The sequence below is a fragment of the Gobius niger genome, assembly GCF_951799975.1.
Source record: "Gobius niger genome assembly, chromosome: 1".
Classification (NCBI taxonomy): Eukaryota; Metazoa; Chordata; class Actinopteri; order Gobiiformes; family Gobiidae; genus Gobius; species Gobius niger.
Window position 1 is genome coordinate 74113857 of NC_136852.1, and position 18450 is coordinate 74132306.

General features: G+C 40.5%; 1 protein-coding gene across 1 annotated transcript in view; it reads right to left on the reverse strand.

Annotated features, from left to right (window-relative positions):
- The window catches only part of LOC306960690 (ankyrin-1-like), a 222220-nt gene that overhangs the window by 77481 nt on the left and 126289 nt on the right, over positions 1-18450 (reverse strand). Inside the window, exons 8-17 of the mRNA XM_079553166.1 lie at positions 16456-16554; positions 13257-13355; positions 12331-12429; positions 9038-9235; positions 7915-8013; positions 5695-5793; positions 5523-5621; positions 2996-3193; positions 2812-2910; positions 1500-1598 (exon numbers count right to left, since the gene is read on the reverse strand). Coding sequence (XP_079409292.1) covers positions 1500-1598; positions 2812-2910; positions 2996-3193; positions 5523-5621; positions 5695-5793; positions 7915-8013; positions 9038-9235; positions 12331-12429; positions 13257-13355; positions 16456-16554 — 1188 coding nt within the window. The remainder of the gene's footprint in view (positions 1-1499; positions 1599-2811; positions 2911-2995; positions 3194-5522; positions 5622-5694; positions 5794-7914; positions 8014-9037; positions 9236-12330; positions 12430-13256; positions 13356-16455; positions 16555-18450) is intronic.

Below are 18450 nucleotides of genomic sequence, written 5' to 3' on the forward strand. Positions count from 1 at the left end.
AAGGAGGGGTGTTAGGGGGGACAGAGGAGGTAAAGAGGGGTGTTATGGGGGACAGAGGAGGTAAAGAGGGGTGTTATGGGGAAAAGAGGAGGTAACGAGGGGTGTTAGGGGGGACAGAGGAGGTAAAGAGGGGTGTTAGGAGGGACAGAGGAGGTAATTTTTTAGTCAATTTTTTGTCACTTTTTCGTCCATTTTTCGTCCATTTTTTGTCACTTTTTGTCAATTTTGTTCATTTTTTTTGTCAATTTTTTTTCCATTTTTTCTCACTTTTGTGTTAATTTTTTGCCCATTTTTTTTTCATTTTTTTGTCTTTTTTTCCAATTTTTCGTCCATTTTTGTCAATTTTTTGTCACTTTTTCATCCATTTTTTCTCAATTTTTGGTCGAATTTTTCTCACTTTTTTGTCAATTTTTTGTCCATTTTTCGTCCATTTTTTCTCAAAGTTTTTTCAATTTTTTCTCACTTTTGTGTTAAGTTTTTGTCAATTTTTGTCAATTTTTGTCCATTTTTTGTCATTTTTTTGTCCATTTTTTGTCCATTTTTTGTCCATTTCTTTCTCAATTTTTTTTCTATTTTTTGTCTTTTTTTGTCCATTTTTGTTTCATTTTTTCGTCCATTTTTTCTCAATTTTTTGTCACTTTTTTGTCAATTTTTTCTCGATTTTTTGTCCATTTTATGTGCTTTTTTCCCCTTTTTTTCCCTTTTTTTCTCAATTTTTTTTCAAATTTTTGTCTTTTTTTGACCATTTTTTGTCACTTTTTCGTCAATGTTTTCTCACTTTTTCCACATTTTCATCCTTGTTTTCGTCTCAGTTTTGTTGCTATTTTCACACGTGTTAGGGGTGGGTAGGGGTGTTAGGGGGGACAGAGGAGGTAAAGAGGGGTGTTAGTTGGGACAGAGGAGGTAAAGAGGGGTGTTAGGGGGGACAGAGGAGGTAAAGAGGGGTGTTAGGGGAGACAGAGGAGGTAAAGAGGGGTGTTAGGGGGGACAGAGGAGGTAAAGAGGAGTGTTAGGGGGGACAGAGGAGGTAAAGAGGGGTGTTAGGGAGGACAGAGGAGGTAAAGAGGAGTGTTAGGGGGGACAGAGGAGGTAAAGAGGAGTGTTAGGGGGGACAGAGGAGGTAAAGAGGGGTGTTAGGGAGGACAGAGGAGGTAAAGAGGAGTGTTAGGGGGGACAGAGGAGGTAAAGAGGGGTGTTAGGGAGGACAGAGGAGGTAAAGAGGAGTGTTAGGGGGGACAGAGGAGGTAAAGAGGAGTGTTAGGGGGGACAGAGGAGGTAAAGAGGGGCGTTAGGGAGGACAGAGGAGGTAAAGAGGAGTGTTAGGGGGGACAGAGGAGGTAAAGAGGAGTGTTAGGGGGGACAGAGGAGGTAAAGAGGGGACAGAGGAGGTAAAGAGGGGTGTTAAGGGGGACAGAGGAGGTAAAGAGGGGTGTTAGGGGGGACAGAGGAGGTAAGGAGGGGTGCTAGGGGGTGTTAAGAGGGGTTCCTGTGAGCCTCACCCTGGCAGCGCTGTGTGGAGAGCCTCCCTTGCTGACCAGCAGGTTGACCACATCCAGGTTGTTGTGATGGACGGCCACGTGTAGAGGAGTCAGGCCGTTCTGAAATCAAACCCCAGGTCAGTTTTCTCAGCTCGGATCTCGATTCGTGACCAGGAGAACGCGGGAGCGAGTCCACACGCAGAGCCGTGGGAGGATGTTTTAGTGAGGGGGCGCTGAGGGACAAAATGTACCCCCAAAATACTTTTTCTGTGCATAAATCCTGTTTGTTAACCTCTTAACTCCCGCCTGAACCGAGAGCATTTTCTCCAGTTCAGCTTTACCCAAATCCTGTAGGCCAGTGTAACGCCTCATTTGAAAGACCTACAAAACTAAATTGATCTTTTTCATCACGTCAGATTTTTTTTCATCACTTTTTTTGTTGGGCAGTCGTCTCATTTTTGTCACATTTATGTGACTTTTTTGTCACTTTTTCGTCAAATTATTCACATTTTTTGGTCGAATTCTTATTACTTTTTTTTTTGACATTTTTTTGACCAATTTTTGTCACTTTTACGTCAATTTTTTGTCATTTTTTTGTCAATTTTTTGTCAAATTTTTGTCAATTTTTTGTCAAATTTTTGTCAATTTTTTTTCCATTTTTTTGTCATTTTTTTGTCAAATTTTTGTCAATTTTTTGCCATTTTTGTCCATTTTTTTCCAATTTTTTGTCCATTTTTTCCACTTTTTTGTCCATTTTTGTCATTTTTTCTAAATTTTTCGTCAAATTATTCGTCAAATTATTCGTCAAATTATTCACTTTTTTTTGTCAAATTCCTTTCACTTTTATGTCGTTTTTTTCCTCCATTTTTCGTCACCTTTTTGTCAAATTTGTAAATTTTTTGTCACTTTTTCGTCCATTTTTTGTCAATTTTTCGTCCATTTTTTGTCATTTTTTCGTCCATTTTTTCTCAATTTTTCGTCAAATTATTCGTCAAATTCTTCACATTTTTTTGGGTCAAATTCCTATCACTTTTTCATCCATTTTTTCGTCACATTTTTCTCACTTTTTTGTCAAATTTCTGTCCATTTTTGTCACTTTTTGTACATTTTTTGTCACATTTTCATCCTTGTTTTCGTCTCAGTCTTGTCGCTATCTTCACACCTTTTCTCCAGAAGCTTTTGGATTGGAGTAAAGCTGGAGAAAATGTGCTCGGTTCAGGTGGGAGTTAAGGGGTTAACATTGCCTGCAGTTCACAAACTCTCCGCCAGGGGGGTGCTGCGGCGCCCTCAGCACCCTGGGTTCCCAACGGCCTCGCCCACACGTGTCGCTCACCTTCCCGGCTGCGTTGGGATTGGCCCCTCGCTCCAGCAGCAGCTCGGCCACGTCCACTTTGCCGTATTTGGACGCCACGTGAAGAGGAGTGAAGCCTTTCTGCACGACACAAACACACGCCTCCGGTCAGGACGCCTTCTCACCTTCACGCGGTGACCGGCCACGCCCACCCACGTCCCGTTACCTTGGTCATCTTGGTCTGCTGCGCGTCCGTGTCCAGGAGGATGCGGACCGTGTGGGCGTGTCCCTCTCGGGCCGCGATGTGCAGGGGGGTGTGTCCCGCCGTGGTGCTGGAGTTGGGGTTGGCTTTTTGGTCCAGGAGAAGCTTGACCAGCTCTTTGTGTCCCATACGAGCGGCGCAGTGCAGGGGCGTCTGGTCGTCCTGAGGGGGGGGGACAGTTACAGGTGAGACCTTTGAGCTGAGAGGGAAACTGGGACGGAGATGCACTACAGAAAGTGAATATCAAGCATTGGCTTAAATGACTTGAATTGAGGAAATGTTTCTTGTTTTGAGCGGTTTTCACTCATTTAGACACTTTTCCTGATCGGACCAAGTTTGCTTTTCAGACCAGTTCTAGGGTAAATCTCGCTTGAAATAAGAAAGTAATGAGCCAATGAGATAAGACCGATTTTCGTTCCCCATTGGCAAAGAAAATGACCTGAAATAAGGACAAAACGTATCGAAACGAGTTAAGAAAAAATGGACGAAAAAGTGAGAAAAATTTGACGAAAAATTGAGGAAAAAATGGACGAAAAAGTGATAAGAATTCGACCAAAAAATGCGAATAATTTGACCAAAAATTGAGAAAAAATTCAGAAAAAAGTGAGAAAAATATGACAAAAAAATGTAGAAAAAATGGACGAAAAAGTGATAAGAATTCGACAAAAAAATGTGAATAATTTGACGAAAAAGTGACAAAAAATTGACAAAAAATTGACCAAAAAATGCGAATGATTTGACAAAAAATTTACAAAAAATTACCAAAAAATGAGAAATTTGACCAAAAATTGACGAAAAAGTGAGAAAAATTTGACGAAAAATTGAGGAAAAAATGGACGAAAAAGTGATAAGAATTCGACCAAAAAATGCGAATAATTTGACAAAAAAGTGACTTGAATTGAGGAAATGTTTCTTGTTTTGAGCGGTTTTCACTCATTTAGACACTTTTCCTGATCGGACCGAGTTTACTTTGCTTGTTTGAGGACATTTCAGACCAGTTCTAGGGTAAATCTCGCTTGAAACACCGAAATGCTCTAATATCGGCCGGGGCCTTTATTTACTCAAGGGCATCAGGACCAGGCCTTTATTGGAACCAGGCCACAATTAGAGACAGGCCTTTATTTCTATTTGAGCAAAACGGGCGACCAGGAAAATGAAGAAAAACGAGATTTGTGTCCATTTGCACCTAAAATATTAGGTTCATTTATTAATGAACATTTCAAACCCTCTCCCAGCGGCTGGAACATTGACGCCTTTTATTTTGTCGGGACAACAGGAAGTGTTTCGTTGCCGTTAGCGGAGCTTTGACATCAGTGTCACTGCAGGTTTCTGTTTCGTTTTTACCGCGGACCGGATTATTTGTTGTTTTCTTGTGTAAAGGCGAGTTTAGACGGAGCGTTTGTGTTTGTGATCGATCATGAGACTGACCCGAAAGAAGACGAGACGCTCGCGCTGATGGGAGGAGTTATTTTGAGGCGTGGGACTGACCTGCACACGGAGCAGCTGGACGTGCTTTGAAGACGCGATGGTGACTTTATTAAAACCCTGGAGGGTCACACGACATTTGCACTGTTTCCAAATATCGTCACAGGAGGTTTGAAAAGTGGCTAAATCTGTGTCAAAGTTACGCTGGGATCAGCTCCTCCGCAGCGTCCCCCTCGGCCCGGGTTCAGTTTGTTACTTCCTGCACGTGAGTTTTCATTTACACCAGTATGAGACAAGTTCCTAACATGGGGAATATTTCTACCACTATAGTTTCTAATAAAAGCCCCGGCCTGTTTTAGAGACCGGCTTTTATTTGCCTCCGCCAGCCGCGAACCCGGCCTCTGTCGGAGACCCGGCCCCTGTCGGAGACCCGGCCTCTGTTAGACCCGGCCTCTGTTAGACCCGGCCTCTGTTAGACCCGGCCTCTGTCTGAGACCCGGCCCCTGTCGGAGACCCGGCCTCTGTTAGACCCGGCCTCTGTCGGAGACCCGGCCCCTGTCGGAGACCCGGCCCCTGTTAGACCCGGCCTCTGTTAGACCCGGCCTCTGTCGGAGACCCGGCCTCTGTCAGAGACCCGGCCTCTAATGAAACACAGGCCAGTATTAGAGAATTTACGGTAAGAAAGTAAAATTGAGAAAAAAATGAGATAAGACCAATTTTCTTTCCCCATTGGCAAAGAAAATGACCTGAAATAAGGACGAAACGCATCGAAACGAGTCAGAAACATCTCAGAACAAGTGAAATAATCTAAGAACTGAACTGAACTAGTCAAAACAACTAACATTTGGATTATTGTGCTCAAATTGAGATGTTTATACTGATCTAGTTAAATACTTTTTGCGGTGTACAGGGGACATTGTTCACTCTTGGCTATTACTTGGATGGAAGACCAGTTGTCTGTTTGCCATTGTGCTATTTTTTTTTAAATTGCATAATAAAAACAATGAAGAAAAAAGAGAAGAGAAAAACAGAGCTTTCCAAGAGGGGGAAGAGAAGTTGCCGTTACCTTGGCCTTGGCGTCCACCGGAGCCCCGTTCTGGAGCAGGAACTCGGCCACCTCGGCGTGCCCCGCCCTGGACGCCATGTGTAGAGGAGTCTCCACTTTCTGCACAAACCACATTGTCGTCATAAAACATCACGTGTTATGACCTGTGACCGCCGGACGCCCGGACACTGACCACGTTGGAGGCGCTGGGCGAGGCTCCTTTCTGCAGCAGGATCTTCACGATGTTGAGGTGGCCCATGAAGGAGGCGACGTGCAGCGGAGTCAGGCCCGACTGGGGGAGGACAGGACAGGACAGGGAGGGTCAGGGAGCTTCGGGACCAGAACTTTAACAATACCAGAAAACTGAACATAATGTGGAAGATCTGCACGTTTGGGTTTATCTCGAGGTCCAAAAATGTGAACAAAAAGGAGAATCATTTGGGGAATAAAATGGGGGAAATGCAAAAAATATTAGTGATGAATAAGAGGGAATAAATTGGGAAAATTAGAAAAAATTAGAAAAAATTGTGTCAAAAATAAAATAAAATAAAATAAAATAAAATAAAATAAAATAAAATAAAATAAAATAAAATAAAATAAAATAAAATAAAATAAAATAAAATAAAATAAAATAAAATAAAATAAAATAAAATAAAATAAAATAAAATAAAGTGTAAAAAAAAATTCGGAGAAATGGGGAATAAATTGTTGGGGAAAATAGGGAATCATTTTGAGGGAAAATAGAGAAAATATTAGTAATAAAAATGAGGGAAAAAATTGGGAAGAAAATGTATTAAAGGTCCTATATCATGGAAAATCGACTTTTTGGAGCTTTCAGCCATGTTGTTCTGCTATTTCCTTATCAAAAACACCCCCAGAGTGGTTTGTGGCTTCATTCACGCAGCTCTCAGTAATCCTCCTGAATCCTGCTCTCTGAGGCTCCGCCCTCCTGCTCTCTGAGGCTCCGCCCTCCTGCTCTCTGAGGCTCCGCCCTCTCCTGGTGAACGACTGAGTGTTCAGTTGTGTCGTCACAGCGGAACGAAAGTGCTCGACGTCTGTAATGTAATGTCTTAATTCTATGCTTACGGACGGATTTTAATTTTTAAACCACCCTTTTCATTATTTCTGTCGCAAGAAAGATGCAAATAAAGGAAAAGGAAAAAAATAAAAAGATATAAAAAGGCTGTGCCCGAGGTGCTTCCAGGTCAGCTGTGGCCAAAACAAACCCTGAGCGTCTGAACAGATCAGTCATGTTTGCGCTGCAGCTGAAGATGGAGCTCGTTACCTACTCTGGACACACCTGTTCTTTATTCTTACCTAACGATAATGTCACGGAGAAAAAGAAGCGCGTTTGGCTACGAGGACGAGGAGTTTATACAGTCTATGATTCAACCTTTTTCAAGAAGAGTCCACAGAAGCTGTTTTTCTCTCCGGGATTCGGCGACTATCACCAAAATATTGTTTTTCTGTGACTGTCACTGATGGATGTTTGTGAACCTTCACCAGAACCAAAGTGGATTAACTTTTATAACCAACGCGAGTCCCACAATGTAAACAGTGATGGACTAGAGGGTGAGTCAGTCCAAACGCGGGTTAGCTCGTGTGTTAGCATATTAGCATGTGTGTTAGCATATTAGCATGTGTGTTAGCATATTAGCATGTGTGTTAGCATATTAGCATGTGTGTTAGCATATTAGCTTGTGTGTTAGCATATTAGCATGTGTGTTAGCCATTTATGAAGCTGTGTTGCAGATGTCAACTCCTTATAACTGCATTGTGAAGTAACTTCACTTATTGCAGTTTATTTATATTACGGTAAAGTATGTGTGGAGAGAGGGGGCGGAGTTAACTGAATCGAAGCGTTTTGTCTTCCGGATTCGAAAAATACCTCCAGAAAACACTTATATTTATCACAAAAATGAGTGCTCCATAGTGGTAGAGGTACAATATATCATATACACGCCTATACTTAACTTTGGAAAGGCTAAAATAGCATGATATAGCTCCTTTAAAATTGGGAGAAATGGGGCAAAAATATGGAGAAAAAAAAAGGGGACTAAATTGTGGGGGTAAATGGGGGAAGCATTGGGCAAAAAAAAAAAAAGAATTCGTAAAAATGAGGGAAAACTAGAAAAGATTGGTAAGAATTGGTAAAAATATGTATTTTTAACTATAGGGGAAAATAAATAAATAAATATTGGGGGAAAAAAGCTGAAACAACCAAGTCACTTCCCTGGACCAACAGCATCAAAATGAATTTTTTCTCTACCAGTAGAACTAAACTTTCGGTTCCTGCTTTAATATTTTCTCTACCAGTGGAACCTAAACCTTTTCTTGAGACCACACTGGTGTTGTTTAGGGGACAGATCCTGGTGGTCCCCGTGTGGTCCCCGCGTGGTCCCCGTGTGGTTACCTCAGTGACCGCCTCCAGTGACGCCGACTGTTTGAGCAGCAGGTCCATGACTCTCAGATGGTTCTTCTTGCAGGCGATGTGGAGCGGAGTGAAGCCGTTCTGACGAGCACAGAGGAGACGTCACTGGTAAACATGTGTATGTGGGGGGGGGGTAAAGGGCAAGGCCGTGGGAACCCAGGGTGCTGAGGGCGCTGCAGCACCCCCTGGTGGATAGTTTGTGAACTGCAGGCAATATTAACCCCTTAACTCCCACCTGAACCGAGCACATTTTCTCCAGCTTTACCCCAATCCAAAAGCTTCTGGGAAACAGGTGTGAAAATAGCGACAAAACTGAGACGAAAACAAGGATGAAAATGTGAAAAAAGTGAGAAAACATTTACAAAAAAGTGACAAAAAATTTACAAAAAGTGACAAGAATTTTACAAAAAAGTGACAAAAAAGTGACAAAAAATTTACACAAATTTGACAAAAAAGTGAGAAAAATTTGAAGAAAAATAGAAAAAAAAAAAAAAATTGACGAAAAAATGACAAAAAATTTACAAAAAATGGCGAAAAAAGGATGAAAAAGTGATAAGAATTTAGACAAAAAAATTTGAATAATTGACAAAAAAATGACAAAAAAGTGAAAAAAATTGATGAAAAATTGAGAAAAAATGGACGAAAAAGTTGGAAAAATTTGAAGAAAAAGTGAAAAGAATTTGACAAAAAAATGACAAAAATTTTACAAAAAATGACAAAAATTGACACAAATTTGACAAAAAAGTGAGAAAAATTTGAAGAAAAAAAAAAAATGGACAAAAAAGTGATAAGAATTTGACAAAAAAATGCAAATAATTTGACGAAAAAGTCACAAAAAAGTCACAAAAATTTGACAACAAAAAAAGTGATGAAAAAAACACCTGATGTGAGGAAAAAGATCAGTTTAGTTTTGTAGGTCTTTCAAATGAGGCGTCACACTGGCCTACAGGATTTGGATTTGCTGAACTGGAGAAAATGCTCTCGGTTCAGGCGGGAGTTAAGAGGTTAATAAACAGTATTTTGGGGGTATATTTTGTCCCTCAGCGCCCCCTAACTAAAACATCCTCCCACGGCTCTGGGTACAGGGGGGGGGGGAGGGACCTACCAGGGCCCGCGAGTTGGGTTTGCCGCCCTTGTCCAGCAGCGCCTTGGCCATGCGGTGGTGCCCACAGTGCGCGGCCACGTGCAGCGGCGTGAGGTGGTCCAGCGTGATGTCGTCGATCTCCGCGTTGTACTGGAGGAGCTGCTTCACACAGTCCACGTGGTCCCCCTGGGCGGCCATGTGGATCGGGGACAGGCCGTTCTGTGGGACGAGAAGCACGAGGAGCGTTTTACATGATCAGCACCAGCAGATGTGATGTTTCCACCGGGAGTCACTGATCACCGCAGGTTCAAAACATGACGTTGGCTCGAAATACTTCAAAACTGTAAAATGTGTCAGTATTTTTGTTGTATTTTTACTTTTGTGCTGTTTAACTGACCCTCATGTAAATGTGACATTGAGTCTCAAGGGACAAACCTGTATAAAAAAAGGATTAATAGCGGTAATAACAATAAAAAAACATAAAACATAGGTGTATTTGACTTAGAGCTAATGGCTAATTGAAGCTAACATAAAATGAAAATAACACAAATATTTGAATGAGCTAAAAAAGGAGGGCCTGTCTTTATATCTCATTCAATACATTTGATCTTCATTCATTTAAGGTCAGCACACACTACACGATTTTTCCAGTCGTGAATGATTTTATATTGAATGGGGGGTCCACACTACACGACTGGATTCAGTGCGATTATAGAACGTCTGGGGGTTCAACACTTAACGACTGAGAATCGTAAGAGCGACACACGATTCTGACAAACAGCTGATGTTTTATAACACAGCGCGTCTGTCGTCTCTACGGCTTCAAAACTGACCCCAAATCCGCAAAGACAGGCCTGTGTTTGTGAGCGCGGGATAACGTGTGTGTCCCGATTGGTCAATGGTGTCAACAATGTCACAACACCGCAGCGCTATGTAACCCGCATTTCCTGAAGCAGTTTTAATTTTGCGGGTCTGCTTCCCGTACAACTCATACGCTCAATACGCTCATATTGACACTCCTATAATGGGTGAGTTTTAAAGTTCGAAGCGGTTTATGAATGATGGCGTGATGTTTACAAAGACATTGTTTAACAGCATCACGCTTGTGATGACCGTTCGAGCCCCACACCTTCAAACCTCTCGGGCTGGGACCACTTCTACCCGAGTATCTTAGATAGTCTTCAACGGTGAGTTTCCGACACAAACTCGGTTTATTATTTACGTTTATAGCGAGTGATTTTAAGTTACATTTTGCGGTTTTGATTGCGTGATCCAAGCCTCGCTACCGCTCCCGTTCCAAGCTCCTTTGAGCCTCTTTGATTGTTTACGTTTGTTTATGTGCTGTGCTTGCGCGCAAAGCACCGCTTCTAGCGCTTAATCCGCGACATTATTTAACTTAATATTTAAGCCGAATGGCACGGAACGGTTTCTTTTACTAGAAGCGACCCTTGGTTTTGCGCTTTTGCACCGGTTTTGTGCGCGCTTGAGATTTCTAATTATAGCATTAAAGCGGCTATGAGTTTCCGCTTTATTTACTTTTTGACTTTTGACGTAGCTACGTGTTTTTTTCCTATTGTTGCGCAACTTTATGAGAATCTGCTTGAGTATTTTAATCCCTACTCAAGTAATTTACTTTATTCTTGGATATCTTGAGTATGTTGAACCTTTGAAGTGCACTTGATTTGTGAAATGGTTTTCTAACCGTATTGTAAAACTATTTAGCTGTTAAATAGTTTTATTCTATGTAAAATATCTGTAAAATCTACAGAGGTAAATGTGGATAATTTAGCTTAATGATACATATGCTCATTTGTTTCATTTTGACCTTTCCAGGTCGGGTTTTTTGTAAAGGACTGAACCAACCAATCCACCCTTTTTGAATCGCAACCTTTCAACTTTCTCCTCTTGATGGCGAGCTATTGACCTACCAAAGTGGTAGGAATAATCGAACCTGAACTGAACTGAAAACTCAAAGAAAAACAACCTCTTTGAAGTGCATTCTGCACCACATTGTTTTGTTTTTGTATTTGTGTGTATTGTTTTGTAATTATATCTGACCTATCAATAATATATATACACTTTCATAACCTCCTATATTTATTATTATATACCGTATACATATATATATTGAATACACTATTATATTGAAAACTATACATATTCAATACATTTTTTTGAAACGTTCCTCCTGTATATGTGTTTTATTCACACACTCTGGCTCCGTGGCCGAATCTTCTTCTGGCACAGTCAACCCTTCTAGTCACAAAGCGTTACAGCTAGCTTACTGCTACTACGAAGCTTCAACTGGGCTACAGTTCTGTCAAATGGAGATAAAAGTTGGCGACGCGAAGAAGCGGGACGTAGCTCAGTGGATTTAATAAGAAAAGGAGACAAGACGGAGGAGAAAGCGGAGGCTAGCCGCCGTTAGCAGCGAAGTGAAGCTAAACAGTTCGTCTCCAAACTCAGTAAGAGCCGCTAAACTCTGCTCGTGGTTGAAATGTAGCTGGAAAAGGTGGTTGTCGTGAACTTTTGGTGATAGAAAGTTGTGCTGTTTCGTGTTGTGTTGTGTGTTGTTTGTGCCGCTGGTTTAACAGAGAAGTGAAAAAAGGAGGCGCGGTGGTGTTTTTCTGTCTTTATATCACTCTGTCATTCACATTTGTGTCGGTAAAATCACCCACGTTTCTCCCGTGCGTCCAAAATCGGGCTTAAAAATCAAACATGTTTTCTACCGCCCACACTACACGACCCGACTCTGTGTGACCGCCTTCGACTAGACGCGACTCGAAAAGACTCGGCACGACTGAGAATTAGAGCAAGATCGGGCATAAAAGTGGTGTAGTGTGAGCTGAGCTTTACTTTGTTGGTTTGAACACGTGTTTCATGTTTTGCTCGCCCTTGCCCCGTCTCGTGCTCTCAGATCTGTAGATGTGTTTAAATGTGTTTAAAGTGTGCCAGGTCAGTCGGGTAAAGCTCTGACCCACAGCCTAAAGCAAAGCTGCCTGAGGAGGAACCCTGCTGTGGGACGAACACTCGAGAGAACGGAAACAGGTTCATGTTTTACCTAAAAGCTTCTCCACTGTTGTGAATAGTTTCCTCGTCCAGACTTTGGCTCAAGGACTCGCTCTGCTCTGGAGTGAGCGATAATAACTGCTGTGTCTGACTTTAAAACACCAGTCGGGCCCTTTTCTTTTCCCACACACCCCTTTTCAGACGAACGTCCTGATTTCAGAGCCGTCCTTGTTGATTTAGCATCATTTCCTGGCCCTGACCCCCCCCCCCCCAGCAGACGGACACGGGACAAAGCTCCGTCTGACCTTGGTCTTGGCCTGGATGGGCGCCCCGTGGTCCAGGAGGATCTCGATGATCCGGACGTGGCCGTTCCTGGCGGCGCAGTGGAGCGGGGTCAGCTCGTCCTGCGCGACAGAACAAACATGTGACCACGCGGTTAAACAGAGGCAAAAAATAACAAAAAAAATGGACAAAAAAATGACAAAAAATGACAACAAAAAGGCAAAAAAGTGACGGAAAAATGTCAAAAAATGACAAAAAATTTGACAAAAATAATAAAAAAAAAAATGACAAAAAATAAAAAAAAAATGACAAAAACGTTGACAAAAAAGTGACGGAAAAATGTCAAAAAATGACAAAAAAAAATTGACAAAAAATGACAAAAAAGTGACGAAAAAACAAACAAAAAAATGACAAAAAAGACATAAAAAAAGACACAAAAAAGACAAAAAAATGACAAAAAATAACAAAAAATAAAAACAAAAAAATGACAAAAAAAATGACCAAAAAAATGACAAAAAATGTCAAAAAATGACAAAAAAATGGACAAAAAATGACAAAAAAAGTGATGAAAGAATAACCAAAAAAATGACAAAAAAGACATAAAAAAAGACACAAAAAAAACAAAAAAATGACAAAAAATAACAAAAAATAACAACAAAAAAATGACAAAAACGTTGACAAAAAATGACTAAAAATGACAAAAATGACAAAAATGACAGAAAATATAACAAAAAATATAACAAAAATGACAAAAAAATGACAAAAAAAATGACAAAAACATTGACAAAAGAGTGACGGAGAAATGTCAAAAAATGACAAAAAAATTGACAAAAAATGACAAAAAAAGTGACGAAAAAATAACAAAAAAAATGACAAAAAACAACAAAAAATTACAAAAAAAGACAAAAAATTACAACAAAAAGACAAAAAAGCTTGTCCTGCGCGGCACCTTGGTCTTGGCGTCGATCTGTGCTCCTCTGTCCAGCAGCAGACGCACCATGATGACGTTCCCTCTCCTGGACGCGATGTGCAGGGGCGTGATGCCGTTCTGTGGACACACGGGTCAGTTAGACCACAGACCAGGGTCAGTTAGACCACAGAGGACCACTCTCTGCAGATGCAAAGGTTCCTCACACAAACTAAAGGCAGCTCTTTAATTATTCCTCAGTTTATTTATCTATTTTTGTCATTACCAGCTCCATCACAAAACTTTTTTAAGGTTTATGAGCAGAAGGTATTCGATTTTGTCTGGGACGGCAAGCCAGAAAAGATCAAAAGAAAGGTTTTGTACAATGAATATGAATATGGGGGTCTGAAACTTCTAAACCTTGAAGCTATGTGTCTGTCTTTAAAAGCATCAATTGTTCCAAAGATGTATCTCAATACCGAGTGGTACACAAGTGTCCTGCTGGACAAAAAACATGTACTGTATCATAAGAAATTGTATCCGTTTCTCCAAGTGATGCCTTCCCATTTTCCATATGTAGTGAGTCTGCTGGGAAATATCTCGGGGTTCATAAAAGAAACAATCCACTCATGGTGGTGCTTTCAATTTTATGTACCAGAAAAAAGAGACGACATTTTGCAGCAGATAATATGGATGAACTCTAATATTCTAATAGATGGAAAGCCTTTCTTTTGGAAGAATATGTTTGAAAGAGGAATCATTTTTGTCAATGATATTATCAATGAGAACGGTAAGATCATGGAGTATGATGAATTCAGAACTACGTATGGCGATGCCTGTTCCAGCTTTTCATTTACTCAACTAACAGGAGTAATTGGGAAAAAATGGAAGCAAGTAATTAATTATGGAACTACTAAATTATCGGTCTGTAAACCTCCAATAAGAAACTCTAGTTGGCAAAAAGGAACAAAAATAAATAGAAAAATATACAATTTTTATTTAATAAAGAAATCTCTGAAGGCTGCCCCATATAGTACATGTGGAAAATGGGAGGACTACTTTGACTCCCCGTTGCCATGGGACGCAATATTCAAATTAATCTACAAAACTACTATCGATGTGCAAAATCGTTACTTTCAAATTAAAATTATTTATAACTTCTTACCCACGGGTAAAATGCTAAAACTGTGGAATATGATAGAATCAGATGTTTGTCGTTTTTGTGGTCACGAGTCCGAATCTACCCTGCATTTGTTTTGGTATTGTCATATTGTGTCTTTGTTTTGGGTAGAAGTTGAAAAAATGTGTTTAAGGATTGGTTTGTTTATGAAGCTTGATGTGGTTTCTGTTACATTAGGAGAATTTATTGACTGTCATGATTTAGTTAATTTAATTATTGTACTCGGTAAAAGGTTTATTTTTAAGGCCAAAAATAGATATTCACTTAATATTACTTTCTTTAAAACATTTATTCAGAATTTCTTAACTTTAGAAAAGTATATGGTTGAAACAGATAATGATGCCAAAAAACACAAAAGTAGATGGGATGGTCTCAAATGCTTATTTTGAAAGTGTCATTTTGATTAGATTATATGAAATCTGTTGTTCTCCTAATTTGAGTGTACATATAAATGAAAGTGTGTGTTGCTGAGCCCGACCTGGACATGATCTGGATTGGACCTGGTTTTAAGAACCCTATATAGACCTGGTCTGGTGAAGATAATGTCCTATAGTTTTTTTTTTGAAAAAGAAAAAAAATAAAAAATAAAAAAATAAAAATAAAAATAGACAAAAAGTACCTAAAATAAAATTAAAACAATTATGGATGAACTTGTAGCTAATGAAAATGGTGCCGTCAATGGACCAGCAACACACACAGTTTCCTGTGCCACGAACTTTGTTTCTTTGCTGACTGCAGTGATGTTTACTGTGGGAGCCTGAGTACTGTACTGTAGGTAAAAGCCCTTTTTGTGTGAATGAGTGTGAATGAGTGAGAATGAGTGTAAATGGGGGTGGAGGGAGGGAGGGAGGGTTTTTTGGGTTGGTGCACTATCTGTAAGTGTATCTTGTGCTTTTATGTTGAATGAATAATAAAAAAAAAAAAAAAAAAATAAAAAAAAAAAAAAAAAAAAAAAAAATAAAAACTAAAGGCAGCGTCAGTTTGAGCCACACCTACGGCCGCCCCGGTAAAGCTCGAACCAAGTCAAAATCATCAGAAAAATAATCCTGCTTAAAGGTGCACTACGCAACTTTTTATGTGGAAAAAAAGTTAATATTTGTGCATATTTGACCTTTAACCCCTTAACTCCCACCTGAACCGAGCACATTTTCTCCAGTTTGGCTTTGCCCCAATCCAAAAGCTTCTGGAAAAAAGGTGTGAAGATAGCGACAAAACTGAGACGAAAACAAGGATGAAGATGTGACAAAAAAGTGAGAAAACTTGGACAAAAAAGTGACGAAAAAATGACAAAAAATGACAAAAAAAATGACAAAAAATATGACAAAAAATGACAAAAAAATGACAGAAATGTGACAAAAAAATGACAAAAAAGACAAAAAAGTGACGAAAAATCACAAAAAATCACAAAAAAAGACACAAAATGACAAAAAAAAGACAAAAAAATGACAAAGAAATGACAAAAAAAGACAAAAAAGTGACGAAAAAGTGACGAAAAATGACTAAAAAGACAAAAAAATGACAAAAAAAGACAAAAAAACGACAACAACTTTGACAAAAATGTGACGAAAAATGACCCAAAAAAGACAAAAAATTGATTTAAAAAAAAAAGACAAAAAAGTTACAAAATGAGTTGAAACCCCCCCCCCCAAAAAGATGGAAAAAAATCTGATGACGTGAGGAAAAAGATCCATTTAGATGAGTTTTGTAGATCTTAGCTTTCAAATGAGGCGTTACACTGGCCTACAGGATTTGGGTAAAGCTGAACTGCAGAAAACGCTCTCGGTTCAGGCGGGAGTTAAGAGGTTAAGTGACTCAGTGTCAGAGGTGGGAGCAAGTCACTAAAGGCAAGTCTCGAGTCAAGTCCAAGTCGTGAAGTTCCTCAGACTTTACATCAGATTTGGCATCATCTGCATAAAGCTGTATTGATACATGGAACAATATGGGTCTAAGTATGCAGCCCTGAGGAGCTCCAACCTACCAGTTCAGAACAGGAGATGTGACACCCCTGACTGTCCACATTTAGGCGCCTGAACCTGCTTTGGAATGATCTCGTGTTCGTACCTTTGGGGTGAAGTTGACATTCGCGCCTCTGTTGAGCAGCAGCTGGGCCACGTTCAGGTTCTCGTAGTGAGCAGCGATGTGCAGCGGGGTGAAGCCGGTCTGCAAGAGGCACAGTTACATCCCGTTACAGTCAGACAAGAGGCACAGTTACATCCCATTACAGTCAGACAAGAGGCACAGTTACATCCCATTACAGTCAGACAAGAGGCACAGTTACATCCCATTACAGTCAGACAAGAGGCACAGTTACATCCCGTTACAGTCAGACAAGAGGCACAGTTACATCCCGTTACAGTCAGACAAGAGGCACAGTTACATCCCATTACAGTCAGACTAGAGGCACAGTTACATCCCGTTACAGTCAGACAAGAGGCACAGTTACATCCCGTTACAGTCAGACAAGAGGCACAGTTACATCCCATTACAGTCAGACAAGAGGCACAGTTACATCCCATTACAGTCAGACAAGAGGCACAGTTACATCCCGTTACAGTCAGACAAGAGGCACAGTTACATCCCGTTACAGTCAGACAAGAGGCACAGTTACATCCCGTTACAGTCAGACAAGAGGCACAGTTACATCCCATTACAGTCAGACGGACACGTGTGACCTTTCATCTGAAGCGTTTGTTCAGACTTCGTTTCTTAGACCTTTGGACCAGAAGCCCGCACGGAGAATGCTTTACACTTTGACGCTTTACAAATGGAACAGACTGCGAATAATCGAGCGCCTGGGCCTGCAATTTGAGTAATATTATTTTTTTCCCTCCCGCATCACACAAGGAGGCGTGGCTTAGCCGAAGGGGAAGAAAGCCTTTCATGGGAATAACAGGACCCGAACGAAACCAGTAAATTGGTAAGAGGTCTCACACCAAACCGGATGTGCGTCAGCGTCCGCCATGATAAGAAGCCTCCGAATTGGGCTGCCAGTTAGGAAGGAGTTAGGGGGAGGAGCCTCAATGCTAACAATCATAGCCACGTTAGCATAGGGACCTCACCCCCACCCTCGAGTGATTCATGCGCAACCACTGTTGATTGACAGGAGCACATTCTGCACAAGCCAAACTTTATAAAAGTGATAAACACATGTTGTCGTCCCCACAGCTCAGTCACATGTCAGTGTTAAAGAGGAAACTCAGGAAACGGATTAAATGCTTTTGTTTTCATTTAGTAGAAACTTAAGCCACATGGATCAGTTGCTGCTGTCGCTTTAAGAAACAGCTGTGGAGATAAAATATCACTAAAGGGAAATGTGAAGGAGCATTTGGATTTTTTTTTCTCCTTAAATGTCTTTGTTTGGACACTATGTCGTTGCATACACTATACACTAGGGGGCGACATGCACTTTTGTTTGCCTGCAGTCTGCCAATAACCTTACAGAAGAAGAACAGCAGCTGTTGGTGATGTCACTTCCCTTTCCCCTGTTTAAGGACGGTCGAATTGGACAAATGCTGCTGAAGGTCTAGTTCACTAACTGCATAGATCTTGACAGCAAACACTTAAAGGCGAGGCCACTAAATTAAAATGTTTGTTGTGGTCCAAACTCATTCGTAACTTACCTAATGTATTTGTAGAATCCAAATTCTTTACAGGGACAAGTTTATCACAAAAATGCTAGAAAAACAGCCTGCAAGTTCATGAAATTGATACAAATGTTTTATAGTTGGGTGCACGCATGTTTTCCCCACAAATGTTTGAGTTTACATTATACCAAAGGAGGATGAAATTACAGTATTTTCATTCCATTTCTAGAAGTCGAATCAGGTATAGCTCCTTTAACCCCTTAACTCCCGCCTGAACCGAGCACATTTTCTTCCAGTTTGGCTTTACCCCAATCCAAAAGCTTCTGGGAAAAAGGTGTGAAAATAGCAACAAAACTGAGACGAAAACAATGATGGAAATGTGACGAAAAAGTGAGAAAACATTGACAAAAAGGTGACGAAAAATTGCTGACAAAGAGGCAAAAATGACAAAAAAAAGACAAAAATGTGAGAA